Here is an 18,899-nt window from a genome sequence, read left to right on the forward strand (position 1 = left end):
TTAGGTTTCAACTGTCATGTCGGGCTGAGAATGCCACATGATGGTGTAACTACCACTTAATAACCGTGAATAAAGTTTCATGATCCCACAAATTGTTTTGGCCTATCAACATTAGCTCTTCTTGACCTCCTCTCACTGTCCCTGTGGACGGACCCCAACCTGTTGTGCCATGTAGTAGGACAGATTATAACTTCAATGCCGAGCTATCAACCATACACATGGTGCCTTCTTTGCAAGACAACCCGACTCTCAGTTCTCCCCTTACGGAGGTTGTTGCACCCATCCATCCATCCACCATTCAGACGGCGCTGCCCCTCCTTCCCTTGCGTCGCCAACATCCCCCTCCTCCAGGTGCCACTCTGACCACCGGTGTTAGTTCAACAGTGATGCCAATTTGATCTCATGCCTTGCTAGTCTATCATGTAGCCTTGTTCCTCTATATATTGCCTTAGTAGCTAATCGTGGTACACCGTCTTTGGGATGGTACAAACCAGCGATTCAAATATATGAAAACGTGTTTTTATTTCACAATATACACACACACACACACACACACACACACACACACACACACACATATATATATATGTATATGTATATGTAAACTAACTTTCAATTATATATTTCCCAAAATATATTGAATAAATAAAATCCTGAGTTTTTTAGGGTTAAAATGCTGCACTTTATTGATGAACGATCAAGTAGACAGGAACTACAATGGTATCATACAGGTTAATAAGCCACAAATGGCGACCCTCTGACAAGTAGGAGTACAAAGCACCATTCTCCTCGTTTTTTTTTTGTGAGTCTGGGGACCCTTCTGCTCGTGCTTGCCAAATAAAAAAGTTTGTGGAGGTATTGGGCTGGCCCGTGCAGCCAGGCTTGAGCCTTTTGCTTGGAGAGTGTCGGCCGCCTTTGCCAACTACTGGGCTTAATTCAGGCCTTTCAGAAGGGATAATAGGCCCAATAGCTTCAGATGGCAGCCCATCCTTCCAGCCCTCTTCGATCTGGGCAGAGGTGTTCCTCCACCAGCTCGGGAATCCCCTTCCACTGGCCACCGCCACCGCCGCCGCCGGCGAGCCACGCACCTTCTCCGCGCCCCCATCCCCTCGCCAAGACAGGAAGATTCGCGCCCAGGAGGTTCTCCTCTGACAGCGGTCGCGCCCGCCCCCTCCAGGTGCCACCCCTGCCCGATGCTCATCCCACATCGACGCCGCGATCCGCCCTGTACTGTACTGTCCTGTACATCCGTTCATCTTGACTGGTTTGGATCTTTTCTAGGATAGACTGGCATTGAAGCTACCCTGACTGCTTGATTCTAGTACCAAACATTCTTTGGGGAAGTGGAATTAGAATCGGTCACGCAGTTCACTTAGATGTCGCTCTGAATCCCACTTCACCCTTCAACCGATCGTTGTTGCTGTAAATTAAGGTTGGAGCTTGTAAAGCTGCCGTTGATGTCAATTTAATTTTGTTCCCTGATTCAGCGAATCTACTCTGGACGCCCTGATTTTGTAGCATACTGTGTGTGCCCTGATCTGCCAGATTTTGCTTGGGCAAATTTAACTTTGATGCCTTTGTAGTTCGTTTACATGTTATGCACAATTTGCACTCAGTTATCTAGTCTGTCCCGCGTTGATTTTATTTGCCTGCCCAATCTGGTAATCTGCTGCCTTCCCCAAGTAGCACCGTTTATTCTGACAGATTGTTTAACTCTGATGTGCCATGCGATGTAATGTACTCCCTCTGTACCGAAATATTTGTAGTACAAGTTCCCCCAACTACAAGTATTTCGGTACGGAGGGAGTAACACATTTGCATTATCCATGCGTTGGGTTTATGTTACCCTAAACTCTGGCACATGTTGGTTTCTTTTTTCCATTTTAATGGTCCCAATCTGACTGAAGGTGTAGACAGTTGGTACTTGTGTTCAGAGAAATAAAGAGAAGAAGCCAGACCACTTACCATTATGATTTGAGCATTTTGCTCTTAGTCCATTTAGTTTTGGTCCTTTTTCACCATGAAGCCTCATGATCCTCCACCCCTCCTTCCCCTGTTTTCTCTCTGCTGCTGGCTAAATGGTATCACCTGGTGCCACTGTAGAACCCCATTGTTTACATGATATGTGTCAGATTGTTTGTATATGTTTCAGTAACATTACTACTCCGAATGACTTGGTTGTTCTGTTTGCCAAACAGGTAATATTCTACTGTACCGAGCACATTGAAAGATGGTTAATGCAATCAAGGGGCTGTTCATCTCCTGGTAAGCTCGCAAATCCCAACAGGATCAACTGTTTTGTTCATTATACCATCACTCTGCAGTTTTAGTTGATCCACTGGTTTATCTTTTTTGTTTCCCAGTGATATACCAATGGCTCAGTTCATTGTTAATATGAATGCGTCAATGCCCGCATCGGAGAAGTTCATCGTGCACATTCTTGACCCCACACACATGTTTATCCAGCCTAATATGGGAGATTACATCAAAAGTAAGATGGCGGAGTTCAGAGATCAGAACAGCTACGAGAAGCCAACATGAAGGGCCACTATCCATTACCGCGGTGCTAGCTTCAAACTCCATCCAGAGATACCTATGTTGATTATCGCTATGTAGAATGGTTATATGCCGAGACTGAATGTTATGTCTCTCTCGTGATGTTCTGGAATGACAATTCTGTAGTATCGCAGAGTTTTACGTCTTATGTATCTTTGGAGTGAGCCTTTAGCTGATAATATTTCCGGTGATGTTGATCTTGATACCTTGCACTGAATAAAGTACCACTTCTTATGTATTATTACTCTTGTCAAGATGTTCGGTAAGCTAATTACTGGAGCTCTGGATAGAGCCAAGTAGAAGCTTTACTAACAATGCTTTCCAAAATTATCAACCCTGTAATGAAAAACCAAGTATATGAAGTAAGAAAGATATATTTGTGTTACAGTTCGTCAAATCAAGTCTCCAGTTGGTTCAGCTATGCATTTCTCTGAATATATGTACTCCATTTTGCCCCCAAGAAATATGTACCTGTAGACTTGCGTAGAGCTAAAAGCTGCCAACAAGAAAATTACCTTCACTATTTTGCTTGGATCTGGCTTGTTTTGACTTTTGTATGGTTTGGAAAAGAGAAATGAGCACATGACACAGTATGATGAAGTTGATGCCCCTCTTTTACTCCAAGTAGCAAGTGCTGTCACCATGAGATAGCATTCCTTTACATCTTCTGAAAAAGGTACACCCCTCTTTTACTGTTCTGAAACTATCTGATGAACAGATGTATAAACCATTGCACTTTGCTATGTTCAGCTAGCCGAGGCAAGAAGCATTCAGAGATACCTACACTAGTAGTTGATTCATAGCTATGTGGAATGGTTACAGACTGAACAACATGTTCCAGCAGTGATGCACTAGGATGATAATTCTGTAGTATCATTGTATTGAATCTTCATGTCCTCCGAGTGAGCATTTACTTGGTGATGAAATTGCCTTTTTTAGCTGGACCGGTAATGAAATTCTTACCGTGGTGAGAGTAGAGCACCGTTTCATATTGATTCCTCCTGTCAAGGTTAACTTCTCACGGGAGTTCTGAGTAGACGAACCAAGTAGGAGTTGCACTGAAATTATACCAAAATTTCTCTGTATTGATAACATGGAGTAAGGAATATATAATTGTGTTTGAATTCATAAATTGGTAAGGTTGGAGCCCCTGTTGGTAGATGTTAGTTCAGTTTATGACTTTCTCTCTACGTATGCACTCCATTTTGCACCGAAGGACCATGTTCCTCTGGATCTAATAGAAACAGCCCACAGAAGATTACCTTTGCTATTTTCTCTGCATCTGGCTTGTTTTGACTTTTGTATGGCCTGCAAAAGATAAATGAGCACCTGCAATGTATGATGAACTTGATGCCCCTCTTTTACTCCAAGTAGCAAGTGTGGCCACCAGGAGGTAACATTCCCTTACATCTTTTCAAAAAGGTACACCCTTTTTTTCTCAAAGTGAAATCAACACTACTGTTTTCTGAAACAATCTGGTGAACAGATACAGAAACCATTGTACATTGCTATGTTCAGCTAGCTGAGAACACGATGCATTAACATGGAAAAGGACTTATGGCAATCTCTTGACACTGATAGTTCATCCAACCATCAGGTTGCACATGTACACTTTCCTTCTTCAGTTTAGACTTCAGATATATGCACTAAGATTTTGCTTTGAATGAGGTTCACAGGCACCAATAAGGTTTCCTCTAAACTTTTTGCAGGTACCACAGACAGAAAGGGATGCTCGCTCTGCACCCAGCATTACATGCTTGGAAGCCAAGTCTCGCCGTCAGAGATCAAAGCTTAAAGCCTTGGCATGATTTAATTTAAACACTCAATGGCAATGGCAGGCACTGCATCTCTCTTTCCTCCATTGCCTTTGCTTTGAAGCAATTCAATCGCATGCCCAAACTGAGGCTACAAATACATTGCATGCTCTCTTGTCTCTTCCATCCTGCAACCAACACTTCCATTATTCAAGGTATCAGTCATGGCTTCCAAGCTCTCGGTTGCTGTTCTTCTCCTCTGTGTCGGCGTGTGCGTGGCTCGCAACAGCGACTTCTCCATCGTCGGCTACTCGGAGGAGGACCTGTCGTCGCACGACAGGCTCATCGAGCTGTTCGAGAAGTGGCTGGCCAAGCACCAGAAGGCGTACGCGAGCTTCGAGGAGAAGCTGCACCGGTTCGAGGTGTTCAAGGACAACCTGAAGCTCATCGACGAGATCAACCGGGAGGTGACCAGCTACTGGCTTGGTCTCAATGAGTTCGCGGACCTCACCCACGACGAGTTCAAGGCCGCCTACCTTGGCCTCAGCCCTCCTCCGGCTAGCCGGAGCAGTAGCCGGAGCTTCAGGTACGAGGACTTGTCTGCCCGCGACTTGCCGAAGGAGGTTGACTGGAGGAAGAAGGGCGCGGTGACGGACGTGAAGAACCAGGGGCAGTGCGGCAGCTGCTGGGCATTCTCGACCGTGGCGGCGGTGGAGGGGATCAACGCGATCGTGACGGGCAACCTGACGGCGCTATCGGAGCAGGAGCTCATCGACTGCAGCGTCGACGGCAACAGTGGCTGCAACGGCGGTATGATGGACTATGCCTTCTCCTACATCGCCTCCAGCGGCGGCCTCCACACCGAGGAGGCCTATCCGTACCTTATGGAGGAAGGCAGCTGCGGCGACGGCAAGAAGAGTGAGTCTGAGGCGGTGTCGATCAGCGGCTACGAGGACGTGCCGGCAAAGGACGAGCAGGCGCTGATCAAGGCGCTCGCACACCAGCCCGTCTCCGTCGCCATTGAGGCCTCCGGCAGGCACTTCCAGTTCTACAGCGGGGTAAGCATACATATTAACATATATTTCTGGCAATGGAAAAAAAGCCTGACGTGTCACCGAAATGTGACCCACATGCATACTCACGTTGGATGACATTTTTCAACTTACACCCTTCTACTGGACTAACTTTTGTTCTTAACATTTGCTCTGAACTATGTTTGAAATGACTTGTAATCTGAAACATTTTCCTGGTTCCTGCAGGGGGTTTTCGATGGTCCGTGCGGCGCGCATCTGGATCACGGGGTGGCGGCGGTCGGGTACGGGTCGGACAAGGGCAAGGGGCACGACTACATCATTGTGAAGAACTCGTGGGGAGCCAAGTGGGGCGAGAAGGGGTACATCAGGATGAAGAGGGGCACCGGCAAGGGCGAGGGCCTCTGCGGCATCAACAAGATGGCCTCCTACCCAACCAAGGACAACTGATGATGACCTAGGCTCCTGATGTTCCAGGCTGAGATGCTGCATCCAGAGGATGCACTGAACCATCCTTGAGAGTCGTCGTTCCTTGTCTTTCAAAAAGAGAGTCGTCGTTCCTCGTCTTTGCATTTCCCATGTTTTTTCTCTTGTGCTGTTTCTTTCGGTTAACACGACGACGATGGCTGGAATAAGAAAAAAAATGTTTTCATCTTGTTGACACCAGATTTTGGCACGGTCAAGAACTTAATTAATATGGCCTTAAATGGAGAAGTGATCTACATAAAAAAGTTTCGTATTGTCGATATGAACAACTTTGATGTTGGGGCCATCGCCATCCGATCTCATCTCGAAGGCCGAAGTTGTGTTCGAAATATTGAGATTTTGTATTCAGAATACTATTCGGCTCATTACGCCCTCAAGACCGCCTCATATGGAAAAATTATCTACACGGATTGTCTTTGTATTATCGAAATGATCGATTTTGATATAAAAATCATCCAAATCCGAGTTCGTATGCAAAAGTTAGAGCAATCGGAGTGCAGCCCTGTCATGAGGCGAGATGTGGCGCGCCCTACCAGACGCATGTCTGATGGGTAGCGCGAGGGAACAGGTGTTTTGCGTGAAAGTCCGTTTTGTGCGAGCGATTTGATCTTCACGATGACCTCTGATCAAAAAATGTTCAACACAAAAGTTGTTCGGTCTCGTCGAAACGGTCAAGATTGCTTTTGGACTCGTTTCCATCCGAGGTCGTTTACTGCCTCAAACATGACCCGTAAGGTGCAGCCAGGTTGTAAACCGAACCGTTTTGAAAAGTTTGATTCCGAGTTGGACCCAAACTAGGGTTCTGAACGTGAATTGTAACCTTTCCTTGCACGGGAAGTTCATCCGCCTCATATATATCTAAGGGGTGACGGCCGATTGAATAACAACACACAATCGCAAACACATCTACAGCTTTTTCATCTATGTCTTGTCCTTCCCTCGTTCTTGCTCCCTCGTTCTTCGTCGTTCTTTGTGTTGGAGAGCTGCGAATCGCGAGGCTCTAGGGGCGGCTTGGCCGACTAGGGCAGCCCATAGCCGCCGCACTCCCCGATGGGGTCCCTCCGGGAGTGTAGGGTTTCGGGTCCTCAAAAGCTCTCGCCGGTCGACTTGCGAATCGCGTTTCTGGTGAGACTCCTTCGACGTGAGCTGCGGTGCATCACCCCCGGCGTCGAGGGTACACGTGACGTGTTCGTGTGCGAACACACTTTTTGGCGACTCCGCTCGGGACTAAAGATCAGTCGTCATCATCTTCCATCATGTCTGGCAACGACAAGATTCCCAAGCCCTCGGAAATCAACGCCAATAACATAATCAAGCCCAATTTTGAGGAGTTATCGAAGGAACATCGCCAAGCTTATGAGGAGTACAAGAAGGCGCGTGAAGAGAAGAAGATGCAGGAGTTCCTTGCTAAGTTCAAGAAGGATCGCCAAGGCAATATCACTCCGATTGAAGAAATCAAGTTTCCTCCTCTTCATGATGAATAGGTTAAACCCTCTGTAAGTAATACCTTCTCTCCCGAGGTATGGGCTGAAATTGATAGTCGCATTACTGATAGCAATAATCTTTTATACCAAATTTTCTTGGAAAATAGTAATGCTAAAAATAGTAGGCCTCAATCATCTAGTGGTAATGTTGGTGTGCCTGCTACCGCAGAAATCCCTAGTCCAACTTTACCTATTTCATTGGCGCCTCCCGTGCCGATGAACTTTTATCCTAGCCCCACAAATCAAATTTTTTCTACATCCATTAATCCTATCATGAGTATGCCAAGTTCGGTGGTGACACCGAACCAAACCCTACCAACAAGAGCAAACACTGTTAGATCACTGCCGAATTACAATTCGGCTTACATGCCACAATTCATACATGCAACTACTAACCCTACTCCTCCTATGCTACTGCCACAAGCTTCATCGTCCACTATGGATGATGGTCTAGCTAATCTTAGAGAGGAGATGGCTAAGATGCTCCGAGAGAATTTTGGAGTTGAGTTACCAAGGAACCGTATTTATCAAAAGCCATATCCAGAATACTTTGATGCAATTCAATGCCCTCCGGGATATAAAATTCCAGATTTTGTTAATTTTAATGGAGAGGGCACAAAAACCACCTGGGAGCATGTTAGTCAATACTTGGCACAATTAGGTGAGGCAAGTTCTCGAGATGAGTGGAGAGTACGTTATTTTCCTTTATCTTTAACCGGTACTGCTTTCTCGTGGTTTTCTACATTACCACCCGGTTCTATTACTACATGGTTTCACTTGGAACAAAAGTTTCATGATCATTTTTATAGTGGCGATAATGAGCTTAAGTTATCACATCTTACATCGGTTAGACAAAAGCATGATGAATCGGTCTCCGATTACGTCAATAGATTTAGAGATACAAAAAACCGGTGCTATAGTTTGGTGATAACCGAGAGAGATTTGGCTGATCTTGTTCTTAGTGGTTTGAGAACTCACATTAGAGAAAGGCTAGAAGGACATGAGTTTTTAAATATCAACCAAGTCTTGCAAAGGGCGTTGGCTCAAGAAAGCCGAAGCAAAGATCTTAAAGAGGTGCATAGATATAAAACTGATCGTCCTAAGATGAATATGGTTGAGTATGATAGTGACCACTCGGACAATGAGGGTGATATTTATGCTGCTGAATTTGTTTGGCCATCTAAGGCCAAACCATTTACTTGCAATGATTTAAAGCCGATTCATAAGAATCGTGATGAAGAGATGAAATTTACTTTCAATATTGCTAAGTGTGATAGAATATTTGACGCTTTATTGCAAGCGAAGATTATTAGAATATCTCATACTTTACTGCCGTTTGAAGAACTGAAACGGCGTGCTTATTGCAAGTATCATAATTCTTTTTCTCATGCTACTAATGATTGTAATGTTTTTCGACGACAGATACAATCGGCCATTAATGACAGACGATTGAATTTTTCTGAGATGCAAGTTGATAAGCAGCCTTTCCCAATGAACACCATGGATTTGGAGGGGGAAAAGATGTTAATTCGGCCCAGCATAGCCGAATCAGCTAATAATAATAATATTGTCATTGGTGAGCCCAGGAAAAATAAGGAGAGCGACAAGGTCTTGGGAAGACAAATTGTGCTTGATAAGCAACCCGATGGCAAGGAGATAATCAAGATCACCATCAAGAATCCGATACTCGGGGGGCAACCACAAGTGCAAGAGAACACTCGTGTCAAATTTGTTAAGCCCAAGAGTCCAGAGGTTGGCAAGTGGAAGACAAATGAGGCTAAAGTACAACGCAAGAAAATCAAGCCAACTTTTGATATCTTGTTGTCCAAGTATGCCAATCAAGCGGCCGGTTCTAGCTCTAACTGGTCATCAAATTTGAAGCGCTCAAGGTCACCTCCTCGGGAAGAATTTCAGCACCATGCAAGGCCATATGGGTCATGGGCACCGGGACCATGGATGGCGCCACCCCCCTATGCGCCATACTACATGGGTGGTTTCAATGGAGGATGGGGGCAGCCCCCAATGGCCCCTTATGCTTTTCATCCGGGGCGGGCAAAATCAAGGAGGCCCATTCGTGAGAGGCTCTCTTATCCCACAAGAGGCCGTTTGTACAACGGTGCCAATCGGCCAATGCAAGATAATCATGGAAGGGTTGGCAAGCAAGTGTGGCGTGCTAAATCACCAAGTGTTGAAATTTCAGAGCCTAGCAAGTAAAGGGAGAAGAATACTAGTGCTGAAACTATTATGATAGGCACTAAAGAATTAACAATCAAAGAGCCGATTATTGTTGATAATCCAGCTGATTCTAATAAAGATGTGGCTGCTGTCCAGCAGGGTCCCATGGCTAATGATCATGAAGCTAGCACAAGCAAGGCCAAGTCGAGGGATCCAAAATATACTCAGCCTAAGTGGTGTCCTTCTAGTCTGACCAAGGAGAAAAAAAGAATATTGTAGCGCATGAGGAGTCATGAGATGGAGGAACAAGAAGCAGAAAAGCTAAGGGATAAATTATTCAATGAAAGTCGTCCCATGGTACCCCCAAAACAAGTTTGGAGGCCAAAGCAAAAGGAAAACATGGCAGCTTTTGCATTGACCATAGCAACACCTACACCATCAACGGAGGACGATGCGGCTACTATTACATCGTCCACTTTGCCTACTACTTCCTCTTCACTTGGAGATATTTTAGAGTCAGTGGACATGCTTGAGGAAGAAGATGAAATGCTTGATTACGAGTCTACACCGGTTCATGAAGGTATGGATATTAATATGGTGTAAAACTTACCCGCTGAATTTCGTGCTATAGATGAAGAAGGGGAAGTAGCTCAGGTAGATTTTTGTCCTAAAAATGCTATATTCTAGAAGCCAAAAGAACCGGTGACGCACTTCAAGCCATTGTTCCTTAAAGGTCATATTAATGGATCGCCGGTTGCTAGAATGCTTGTCGATGGTGGTGCTGTGGTGAATCTTATGCCATATTCGGTCTTCAAAAAATTGGGGCTTCCTGATGAAGAGTTAATAAAGACCAACATGGTGCTTAATGGGTTTGAAGGAAAAGAGAAAACTGAAGCCAAAGGTGTAATGTATGTGGAGCTTACGGTGGGAAGCAAAACTTTGGCTACCGCATTCTTTGTCGCCGAGGTGCAAGGTAACTACAATGTGATATTAGGCCATGATTGGGTTCATGCAACCAATGCATGCCATCTACTATGCACCAGTTTTTAATTCAATGGGTTGATGATGAAGTAGAAGTTATTCATTCGGATAATTCGGCTTGTGTTGCTTTGGCCGATGCATCAGTGGATTGGCAACATCCCAATGCTACTTGCTTGACGGGGCGTGACTTATCATAATTTGATTTTCTTAGCGCCAAATAGTGGTTTCGTGCCCGTTTCTTTAAAGCTGGTTGGCGATAATCGGCTCCAAGGTCTGATGTATTTAAATGAATCCTAACTCAGAGTGGTTACAAAAGCGTCTTGTAGAATATCGGTCCAATGAGAACGATATGTATGAGTCCATAGAAGAGTTAGATGATATGGATAAATTAGGACAAGGTTTTACATCAGCCAATCCATTAGAAGAGATAGATATAGGAGATGGTTCAATTCTTAAGCCGACATTTGTAAATAAAAATTTAAGAGCCGGTCGTAAGGCTAAGTTGATCGAGCTGTTGAAAGAATATGTTTGTTGCTTTGCATGGGAATATCATGAAATGCCTGGTTTAAGCCGAGAGCTAGTGGAGCACCATTTACCTATAAAGGCCAGTTTTAGACCATACAAACAATCGGCCAGAAAGTTTAATCCAAAAATGTATGACCGGATCAAGGAAGAGATCGGTCATTTGCTTAAAGCTAATTTTATTAGGCCTTGCAGGTATGCCGAGTGGATTTCTAATATTGTACCAGTAGAGAAGAAAGGCTCCGGCAAGTTGAGGGTGTGCATTGATTTCAGAGATTTGAATAGAGCTACACCTAAAGATGAGTATCCTATGCCAATAGCCGATATGCTTATTAATAATGCTTCTGGACATAAGGTCATTAGCTTTCTTGATGGTAATGCGGGGTATAACCAGATTTTTATGGCTGAAGAGGACATGTCCAAAACAACTTTTCGATGCCCCGGTTTCCTTGGTTTATTTGAGTGGACAGTGATGACCTTTGGATTAAGGAATGTCGGCGCCACGTATCAAAGGGCCATGAATTTAATTTTTCATGATTTACTTGTTGTTATACTTGAGGTCTATATTGATGATATTGTTGTCAAATCAGATGCTTTTGAATCTCACTTAGCCGATTTGCGTTTGGCTTTTGAAAGAATGAAGAAATATGGGCTAAAAATGAATCCTTTGAAGTGTGCCTTTGGTGTATCGGCTGGGAAGTTTCTGGGTTTCATTATTCATGAAGATGGCGTGGAAATTGATCCCAAAAAGATAGTAGCTATACAGAAAGTAGAGGCTCCAACATGCAAGAGAGATATGCAAAACTTCCTTGGCAAGGTCAATTATTTGAGGAGGTTCATAACCAATCTATCAGGGAAGGTTGATGCATTTACTCCTATCCTTCGGTTAAAGAATGATGTTGATTTTACTTGGGGGGCAAAACAACAAGAGTCATTTGATATGATTAAGAAATATTTGTGCACTCCTCCGGTTATGAAAGCGCCCAGGCACAGGGAGCCATTTAGACTTTACATTGTAGCGGAGGAAGGTGTTATTGGTGCTGTTTTGACTCAAGAGACCGAAGGAAAGGAGCATGCTATTACTTATTTGAGCCGACGCTTATTAGACGCCGAGACAAGGTATACATTTATTGAGAAATTATGCTTTTGCTTATATTATGCTTGCACAAAATTGAGACATTATCTAGTGCCTAGTACTTGCATTATAGCTTGTCAAACCGTTGTCATCAAATACATGTTGCATAGGCCAATTCTTAGTGATAGAATTGGCAAGTAGGCTTATGCTTTAATTGAATATGATTTGGCTTATGAATCTCTGAAATCCATGAAAGGCCAAATTGTTGCTAATTTTATTGTTGAGCATCGGATTGATGAAAAGCATGATATTGATATAAACCTTGTCTCATTAGTACCATGGAGATTATATTTTGATGGTTCAGTTTGTAGTAATGGCCAATGTGTTGGTATTGTTTATATATCTCCTCATGGTGCTGTTTTTTAAGCCTCATGCCGCTTAGAATACTTTTGCACAAATAATCAAGCCGAATATGAAGCATTTGTATTCGTCTTAGAGATGTTGCTTGCCATAGGTGCTACACATATTGAGGCTTTTGGTGATTCGTTATTAATAGTGCAATAAATATCCAAAGTCTTTCAATGTTTTGACGAATCACTTAATGTTTATCTTGATAAATGTCTAGATATAATTTCTACTTTGAATTATTTTAGCATTGCTCATATATCTAGACATGACAATTGGAGAGCAAATGAGTTGGCACAACAAGCATCTGGCTATCATGTTGATCGTGGCATGTTTCATATTTCTCAAAGGCCGATGTCTAGTCTTACCAACATAGGGGAGGCCGAACCGAAGCCCACCGTTTCGCCCACTAATGAAATATTTAATGCAGGAGAAAATCAAGACTGGAGGAAGCCCATTATTGATTATTTGTGTGATCCTAGTAAAAGGGTGGACAGGACTATTCGGCGTATGGCTTTCAAATACACACTGAGAGATGATGGTCTCTATCGCCGATCGGTTGATGATGTTCTTTTAAAATGTTTGGACGAGGACCAAGCGAGAGTTGCTATGAGAGAGGACCATGAAGGTATTTGTGGCACTCATCAGTCGGCTCCCAAGATGAAATGATTACTACGACGTGCTGGGTTTTATTGGCCAACAATGGTTAATGATTGCTTCCGGTACTATAAAGGATGTGAAGCTTATCAAAAGTTTGGTGATATTCAGTTAGCTCCCGCTGCTATGTTACACCCTATTATCAAGCCGTGGCCTTTTAGAGGTTGGGGATTGGACTTTATTGGAGAGATTCATCCGTCTTCTTCAAAGGGGCATCGGTTTGTGTTGGTGGCAACTGATTATTTCACTAAATGGTCTGAAGCAATACCACTAAAAAATATGACGCATGTAGAGGTAATTCAATTCATAACTGAGCATATTATTCATAGATTCGGCATTCCTCAAACATTAACTACGGACCAAGGTTCATCCTTTATGTCACATCAAGTCAGAGAATTTGCCGAATCATATAAGATAAAGTTGCTCAATTCCTCTCCATATTATGCCCAAGCCAATGGACAAGCTAAGTCTAGTAATAAAGTATTAATCAAGCTCATCAAGAAGAAGATTGAGGATAATCCAAGGAGATGGCATGAGCTATTTTCCGAAGCTTTGTGGGCACACAGAATCTCAAGGCATGGTGCTACAAAAGTAACTCCACATGAGCTCGTATATGGTCAAGAGTCCATTTTACCAGTGGAAGTGAATTTGAATGCTTTGAGAATAGCCAAACAAAATGATTTATCGGCGGTGGACTTCTATAACTTGATGATGGACAATATTGATGAAGTCGCCGATAAATGTTTGTCTGCTTTGAATGCCATAGAGAGAGATAAGTTGAGGGTGGCAAGAGCTTACAATAAGAAGGTCAAGTTGACGAATTTTCAAGTTGGCGATCTTGTGTGGAAGGTGATTCTACCAATTGGTTCAAAAGATATAAAATTCGGGAAGTGGGCTCCAAGTTGGGAAGGTCCTTTTAAGATTACAAGAGTGGTTCCTGGAAACTCATATTTGGTGGAATTCATACAAGGCACATTATTACCTCGAGCTCTCAATGACAAATATTTAAAGAAATATCACCCAAGTGTGTGGCAAGAAGCCTAGATATGCAAACAGCCGATATATAACTATCGCCCTTAGCATAAACATGGCCGATATATAATTATCGCCCTAAGAAACTATAAATGGCTGATGGAGTGTTGACATCGTCCTTAGAACAAACATGGTACAAGTTATTTTTCGGCACGCTAGCTTTGCCGAAAAACAGGAGGGCATGTGTTGACACCAGATTTTGGCATGGTCAAGAACTTAATTAATATGGCCTCAAATGGAGAAGTGATCTACATAAAAAAGTTTCGTATTGTCGATATGAACATCTTTGATGTTTGGGCCATCGCCATCCGATCTCATCTCGAAGGCCGAAGTTGTGTTCGAAATACTGAGATTTTGTATTTAGAACACTATTCAGCTCATTACGCCCTCAAGACCGCCTCGTATGGAAAAATGATCTACACGAATTGTATTCGTCTCGTCGAAACGATCGATTCTGATTTAAAAATCATCCAAATCCAAGTTCATATGCAAAAATTAGAGCAATCGGAGTGCAGCCCTATCATGAGGCGAGATGTGGCGCGCCCTACGAGACGCATGTCTGATGAGTAGCACGAGGGAACAGTTGTTTTGCGTGACAGTCCATTTTGTGAGAGCGATTTGACATTTAAGATGACCTCTGATCAAAAAATGTTCAACACAAAAATTGTTCGTCTCGTCGAAACTGTCAAGATTTCTTTTGGACTCGTTTCCATCCAAGGTCGTTTACTGCCTCAAACATGACCCGCAAGGTGCAGCCAGGTTGTAAACTGAACCGTTTTGGAAAGTTGGATTCCGAGTTGGACCCAAACTAGGGTTTTGAACGTGAATTGTAACCTTTCCTTGCACGGGAAGTCCATTCGCCTCATATATATCTAAGGAGTGACGGCCGATTGAATAACAACACACAATCGCAAACACATCTACAGCTTTTTCATCTACGTTTTGTCCTTCCCTCGTTCTTCGTCGTTCTTCGTGTTGGAGAGCTGCGAATCGTGAGGCTCTAGGGGCGGCTTGGCTGACCTAGGGCAGCCCATAGCCGCCGCACTCGCTGATGGGGTCCCTCCCGGGAGTGTAGGGTTTCGGGTCCTCAAAAGCTCTCGCCGGTCGACTTGTGAATCGCGCTTCCGGTGAGACTCCTTCGATGTGAGCTGCGGTGCATCACCCCCGGCGTAGAGGGTACACGTGACGTGTTCGTGTGCGAACACATGTTTCCTTTGAGATTGCTGAGCTTGTCTGGTTACTGTGCTGAGTGACATGCCTGAAAGTTCAGATGTAAGTGTGTCTGCAAGTAATTTCGTGAAGGCTACAACCATAATAAAAGGGCTATCATTTCTTACCACCGTAATTGTCGTCCGTTTGGTCCGTACGTCAAATTTTCCTAATTTTCGTTCATTTCGTCTGTACGTCGACCCATTTATCTCTAGTTCTAACGTGCTGAGTTTCATCCTTATTGGGCCTAGATATGCACCTGGGTGGTCCTGGGTCCACACATCTTTTTTCATGCAATTGGGTGGGACCCATGGCCCGAGCAGCCAAAAATATAATTTCCCGAAGGCTACAACCAATTGAGAACGGGTATGCTTGTGCTGATTCTAAAAAAAGAAGGTTATGCTTGTGCTAGAAATAGTATTCACTGCCAAATTATAGTAGTCCCACCTTGCCTTTTCTCATCAAATTACACCAATTTATATACAATCGCGAGTTGCCTGAAAATTAGCAAGCTGACTAGAGAATCAACAAATAGAGGAATTAAAGAGGAACAAGGTCACCAAATTGGTGTGTGCTTGTGGCTGCAAATCAGAAAACAGAAAGGGAGCTGTGGAGGAGGAAGAGCCACTCGTCGCTGGCGGCGGGACCGGTCACGGGGCAACGAAGGCGCAGGGGTGCAGCAACCCCACCCCCGTGGGTGGGGAGGTGACGGCGTCCAGACACAAGGAGGGGCTAAAATTCGTGTTTTGACCCTTTTGGAGAAGTTGTTCAAGATCTGACCCGAGTTTGCAAAAAAATCAGGATCTGACCCTTTTCCTACCGTCAGGGGGTATGGCGGTAGGGTATAGCAGCCTACCACCAAGGCTCCTGGCGGTAAGGAACTTGACCACGCCAGCGCAATGCATCCCTACCGCCACAGGGGATGGCGGTAGCATGTGTAACCTTACCGCCAAGGTGCCGGGCGGTAGGTGCGCACACGCACTGTGTCTGAAACTTAGAATTTTTTTTTGCGGTAAGGCGTGCAACCCCACTGCTAAGGACCTCGGCGGCAGGCTGTTATACCCTACTGCCATGCCCCTTGGTGGTAGGAAAAGGGGTCAGATCCCAATTTTTTTTGCAGACGAGGGTCAGATCTCAAACAACTTCTCCAAAAAGGTCAAAACCTGAAATTTTGACACGAGGAGAAGGGAGAGACTTCAATGGGGATCGGTCTCCCTGGCTTTTTTTAGCGGTATCAGTCTCCCTGGCTGCTTTAGCGTGGGGGTGGGTGGGCCGACCTGGAAAGTTAGCTGGGCCAATGTGTGCTGGCTGATGGACCTCTCCTTTTTGCTTTTTCAATTAAACAGAATAACACTACAAAATTAAACAGAAAATTGAAGAAACGGTAATTATTTATCTGGGTTCATAGAAATATGAGAACTTAAATTAAGTGGTTTGGGTATTTCTTAAAACATAACAGTTCAAACAAGTTCAATTTAATACAAACACGTTTGCATTTAAAACCTAACAAAACCAAACCCAAATGGACTCAAAATGTACGAAGTGGATTTAGGCAGTGAAATAGAATTGTGGGCACATCCAGAAACTGAAACAAGACCACAACCTGCCCAGCGATTCAAAATGCATTCCCAAGGAGTATAACCTAAGTGTGGGGTAACACAAACTCTCCCTTCATTCCGGTTTGTTGAGCTTATCTCATTATGCTTTTTTTGTTTGTAGTATTAACTTTTTTTCTTTCCCTCATCTTCTTAGATTATGAAATGCATTAAATTTCAGCATGCAAGGATTTAAAAAAGCTGACCATGCTACATTTCTACTCATTCGGTGGTCATGACATATATTCACCGCAGTTAATGGAGATTAAAACATGATATGCATTTCTTATACAACTCGGCATGCGCCTCCCTACATCCGAGGATGTTGTGATGCCACGTCGATGAGCGTTTTGATGGATACATTATCTTTTTGTTGAGCCAATCTCATTATTATTTTGTTTGTAAGTCCTATTTTTGTTTCTTTCTCTCATCTGTTTAGATTATGACATGCATTAAAATCTTTCATGCAAGAATTAAAAGAAAACTGACCATCCAACATTCCTACTTATTTGTGAACCAACATGTGGTTGTATGGTTAGAGGGACAGTGATATCCCCAGCCCACCAGGGGTTCAAGTCCTGGTGCTCGCATTATTTCTGGATTTATTTCAGGATTTCCGGCGATGCGCTTTTAGTGGGAGGAGACGTTCCTGTCGACGACGAGGCACCTACGGTGACTTCTTTAATTTCAAGATGACATGCCGGCTCAGTCTCTCGGAGGTGCTCATAGGGGTAGGGTGTGCGTGTGTGCGTTCATAGGGGTGAGTGTATGCTCGTACGTATGAGCATTTGCGTCTTTACCGATGTTAAAAAAAACATTCCTACTTATTCGATGGTCATGACATGCATCCACCGCAGTTAATGGCGATTAAAGCATGATATTAATTTCTTCTACACCTTGGCATGCGTCGCCCTGCCTCCGAGGATGATGTTCGTGCTGATGGGCATTTTGATGGCCACATCAATTTTGCTTCCCGTTGCAACACACGGGCATATGTGCTAGTTTTCTCTTACTTCAGAGGTCAGAAATAGAGTAATGGAGTCCAAGTAGAGGCCTTGAAATCTATTCTTTAAATCTATTTACTCAAGTTACCAGTAATAAGTAACCGACACTCTTTATGCATCTACATCTGCCAATCTAATGACCATTTTTAAATAAGGCATCACGGGAGCCTCAAAGAACCATATTGAAGAATTTTTTGTTGTTGTTTTCATCGTGTTGATTGGAGAGGAGAGCTTGTTGTTCTTCTAAGGTTGCTCCTCCTTGTTACGCTTCTTATGGTATTTATTCGACAAAGGACCCATGAAGTTTTGTACACAATCAAAGGTGGGACATCTAGCTATTGGTTTTATTCTACATTTATAGTAAAATTTTCTTTTTGTCTGTAGGACTTCTCGAAATCACTAATCCACTCAGTTTAACATCTACAACACTAATTAGTCTCTTCAGATTCTGTATGGCATATATTTTCGTATTATGACTATTTGGTGTTGTAGATCTCAGCACATTTTCCTACAGAGTTGGTCAAACTTAAGAAGTTTGACTTGGGAAACACCTAGAACTTCAATTATTTTGAATTGAAAGGGGTAGTCATTAAATCTATTTACTCAAGTGACCAGTAAGAAGTAACCAACATGTGTTATACATCTAAAATCTGTCAATCCAATGACCACTTTTAAGTAAGGCCTCCTGGGAGCCTCAAAGAACCATATTGAAGAACCTTTTTATTGGTTTATAATTTCTCATGGTTATTCTCATCTTCTCTTTCCGTGGACCCTTATCATCACATCACTTCTTTTCGTCGTCTTGATTAGAGAGGCAAGCTTGTTATGCTTCTTAGGTTGGTCATTTTTATTACGCTTCTTGTGGAATTAATTTGACAAAGGACCCACAAAGTTTCGTACACAATGAAAGGTGGGAAACCTAACTCTTTCTTT

At 43.5% G+C, this 18,899-nt stretch overlaps 2 protein-coding genes across 3 annotated transcripts; both read left to right on the forward strand.

Annotated features, from left to right (window-relative positions):
- The first annotated feature begins 1,006 nt into the window (after positions 1 to 1,006).
- On the forward strand, positions 1,007 to 2,797 carry LOC119359151 (general transcription and DNA repair factor IIH subunit TFB5-like). Of its 2 annotated transcripts, none has more exons than XM_037625475.1 (3): positions 1,007 to 1,227; positions 2,199 to 2,265; positions 2,364 to 2,797. In XM_037625475.1, exons 2-3 carry the CDS (start codon positions 2,231 to 2,233, stop codon positions 2,539 to 2,541), a joined length of 213 nt encoding a protein of 70 aa, XP_037481372.1. In that variant the 5' UTR covers positions 1,007 to 1,227; positions 2,199 to 2,230; the 3' UTR covers positions 2,542 to 2,797. The 2 variants fall into 2 exon arrangements, with proteins under 2 accessions (XP_037481372.1, XP_037481366.1); XM_037625469.1 differs by having other exon boundaries at positions 1,007 to 1,177.
- A 1,687-nt stretch (positions 2,798 to 4,484) lies between these two features.
- LOC119359168 (cysteine protease XCP1-like) lies at positions 4,485 to 6,004 on the forward strand. The gene is made up of 2 exons (XM_037625481.1): positions 4,485 to 5,368; positions 5,570 to 6,004. Exons 1-2 carry the CDS (start codon positions 4,535 to 4,537, stop codon positions 5,789 to 5,791), a joined length of 1,056 nt encoding a protein of 351 aa, XP_037481378.1. The 5' UTR covers positions 4,485 to 4,534; the 3' UTR covers positions 5,792 to 6,004.
- The last annotated feature ends 12,895 nt before the right edge of the window (positions 6,005 to 18,899 follow it).

This window comes from Triticum dicoccoides, chromosome 1A (assembly GCF_002162155.2).
Source record: "Triticum dicoccoides isolate Atlit2015 ecotype Zavitan chromosome 1A, WEW_v2.0, whole genome shotgun sequence".
Lineage (NCBI taxonomy): Eukaryota > Viridiplantae > Streptophyta > Magnoliopsida > Poales > Poaceae > Triticum > Triticum dicoccoides.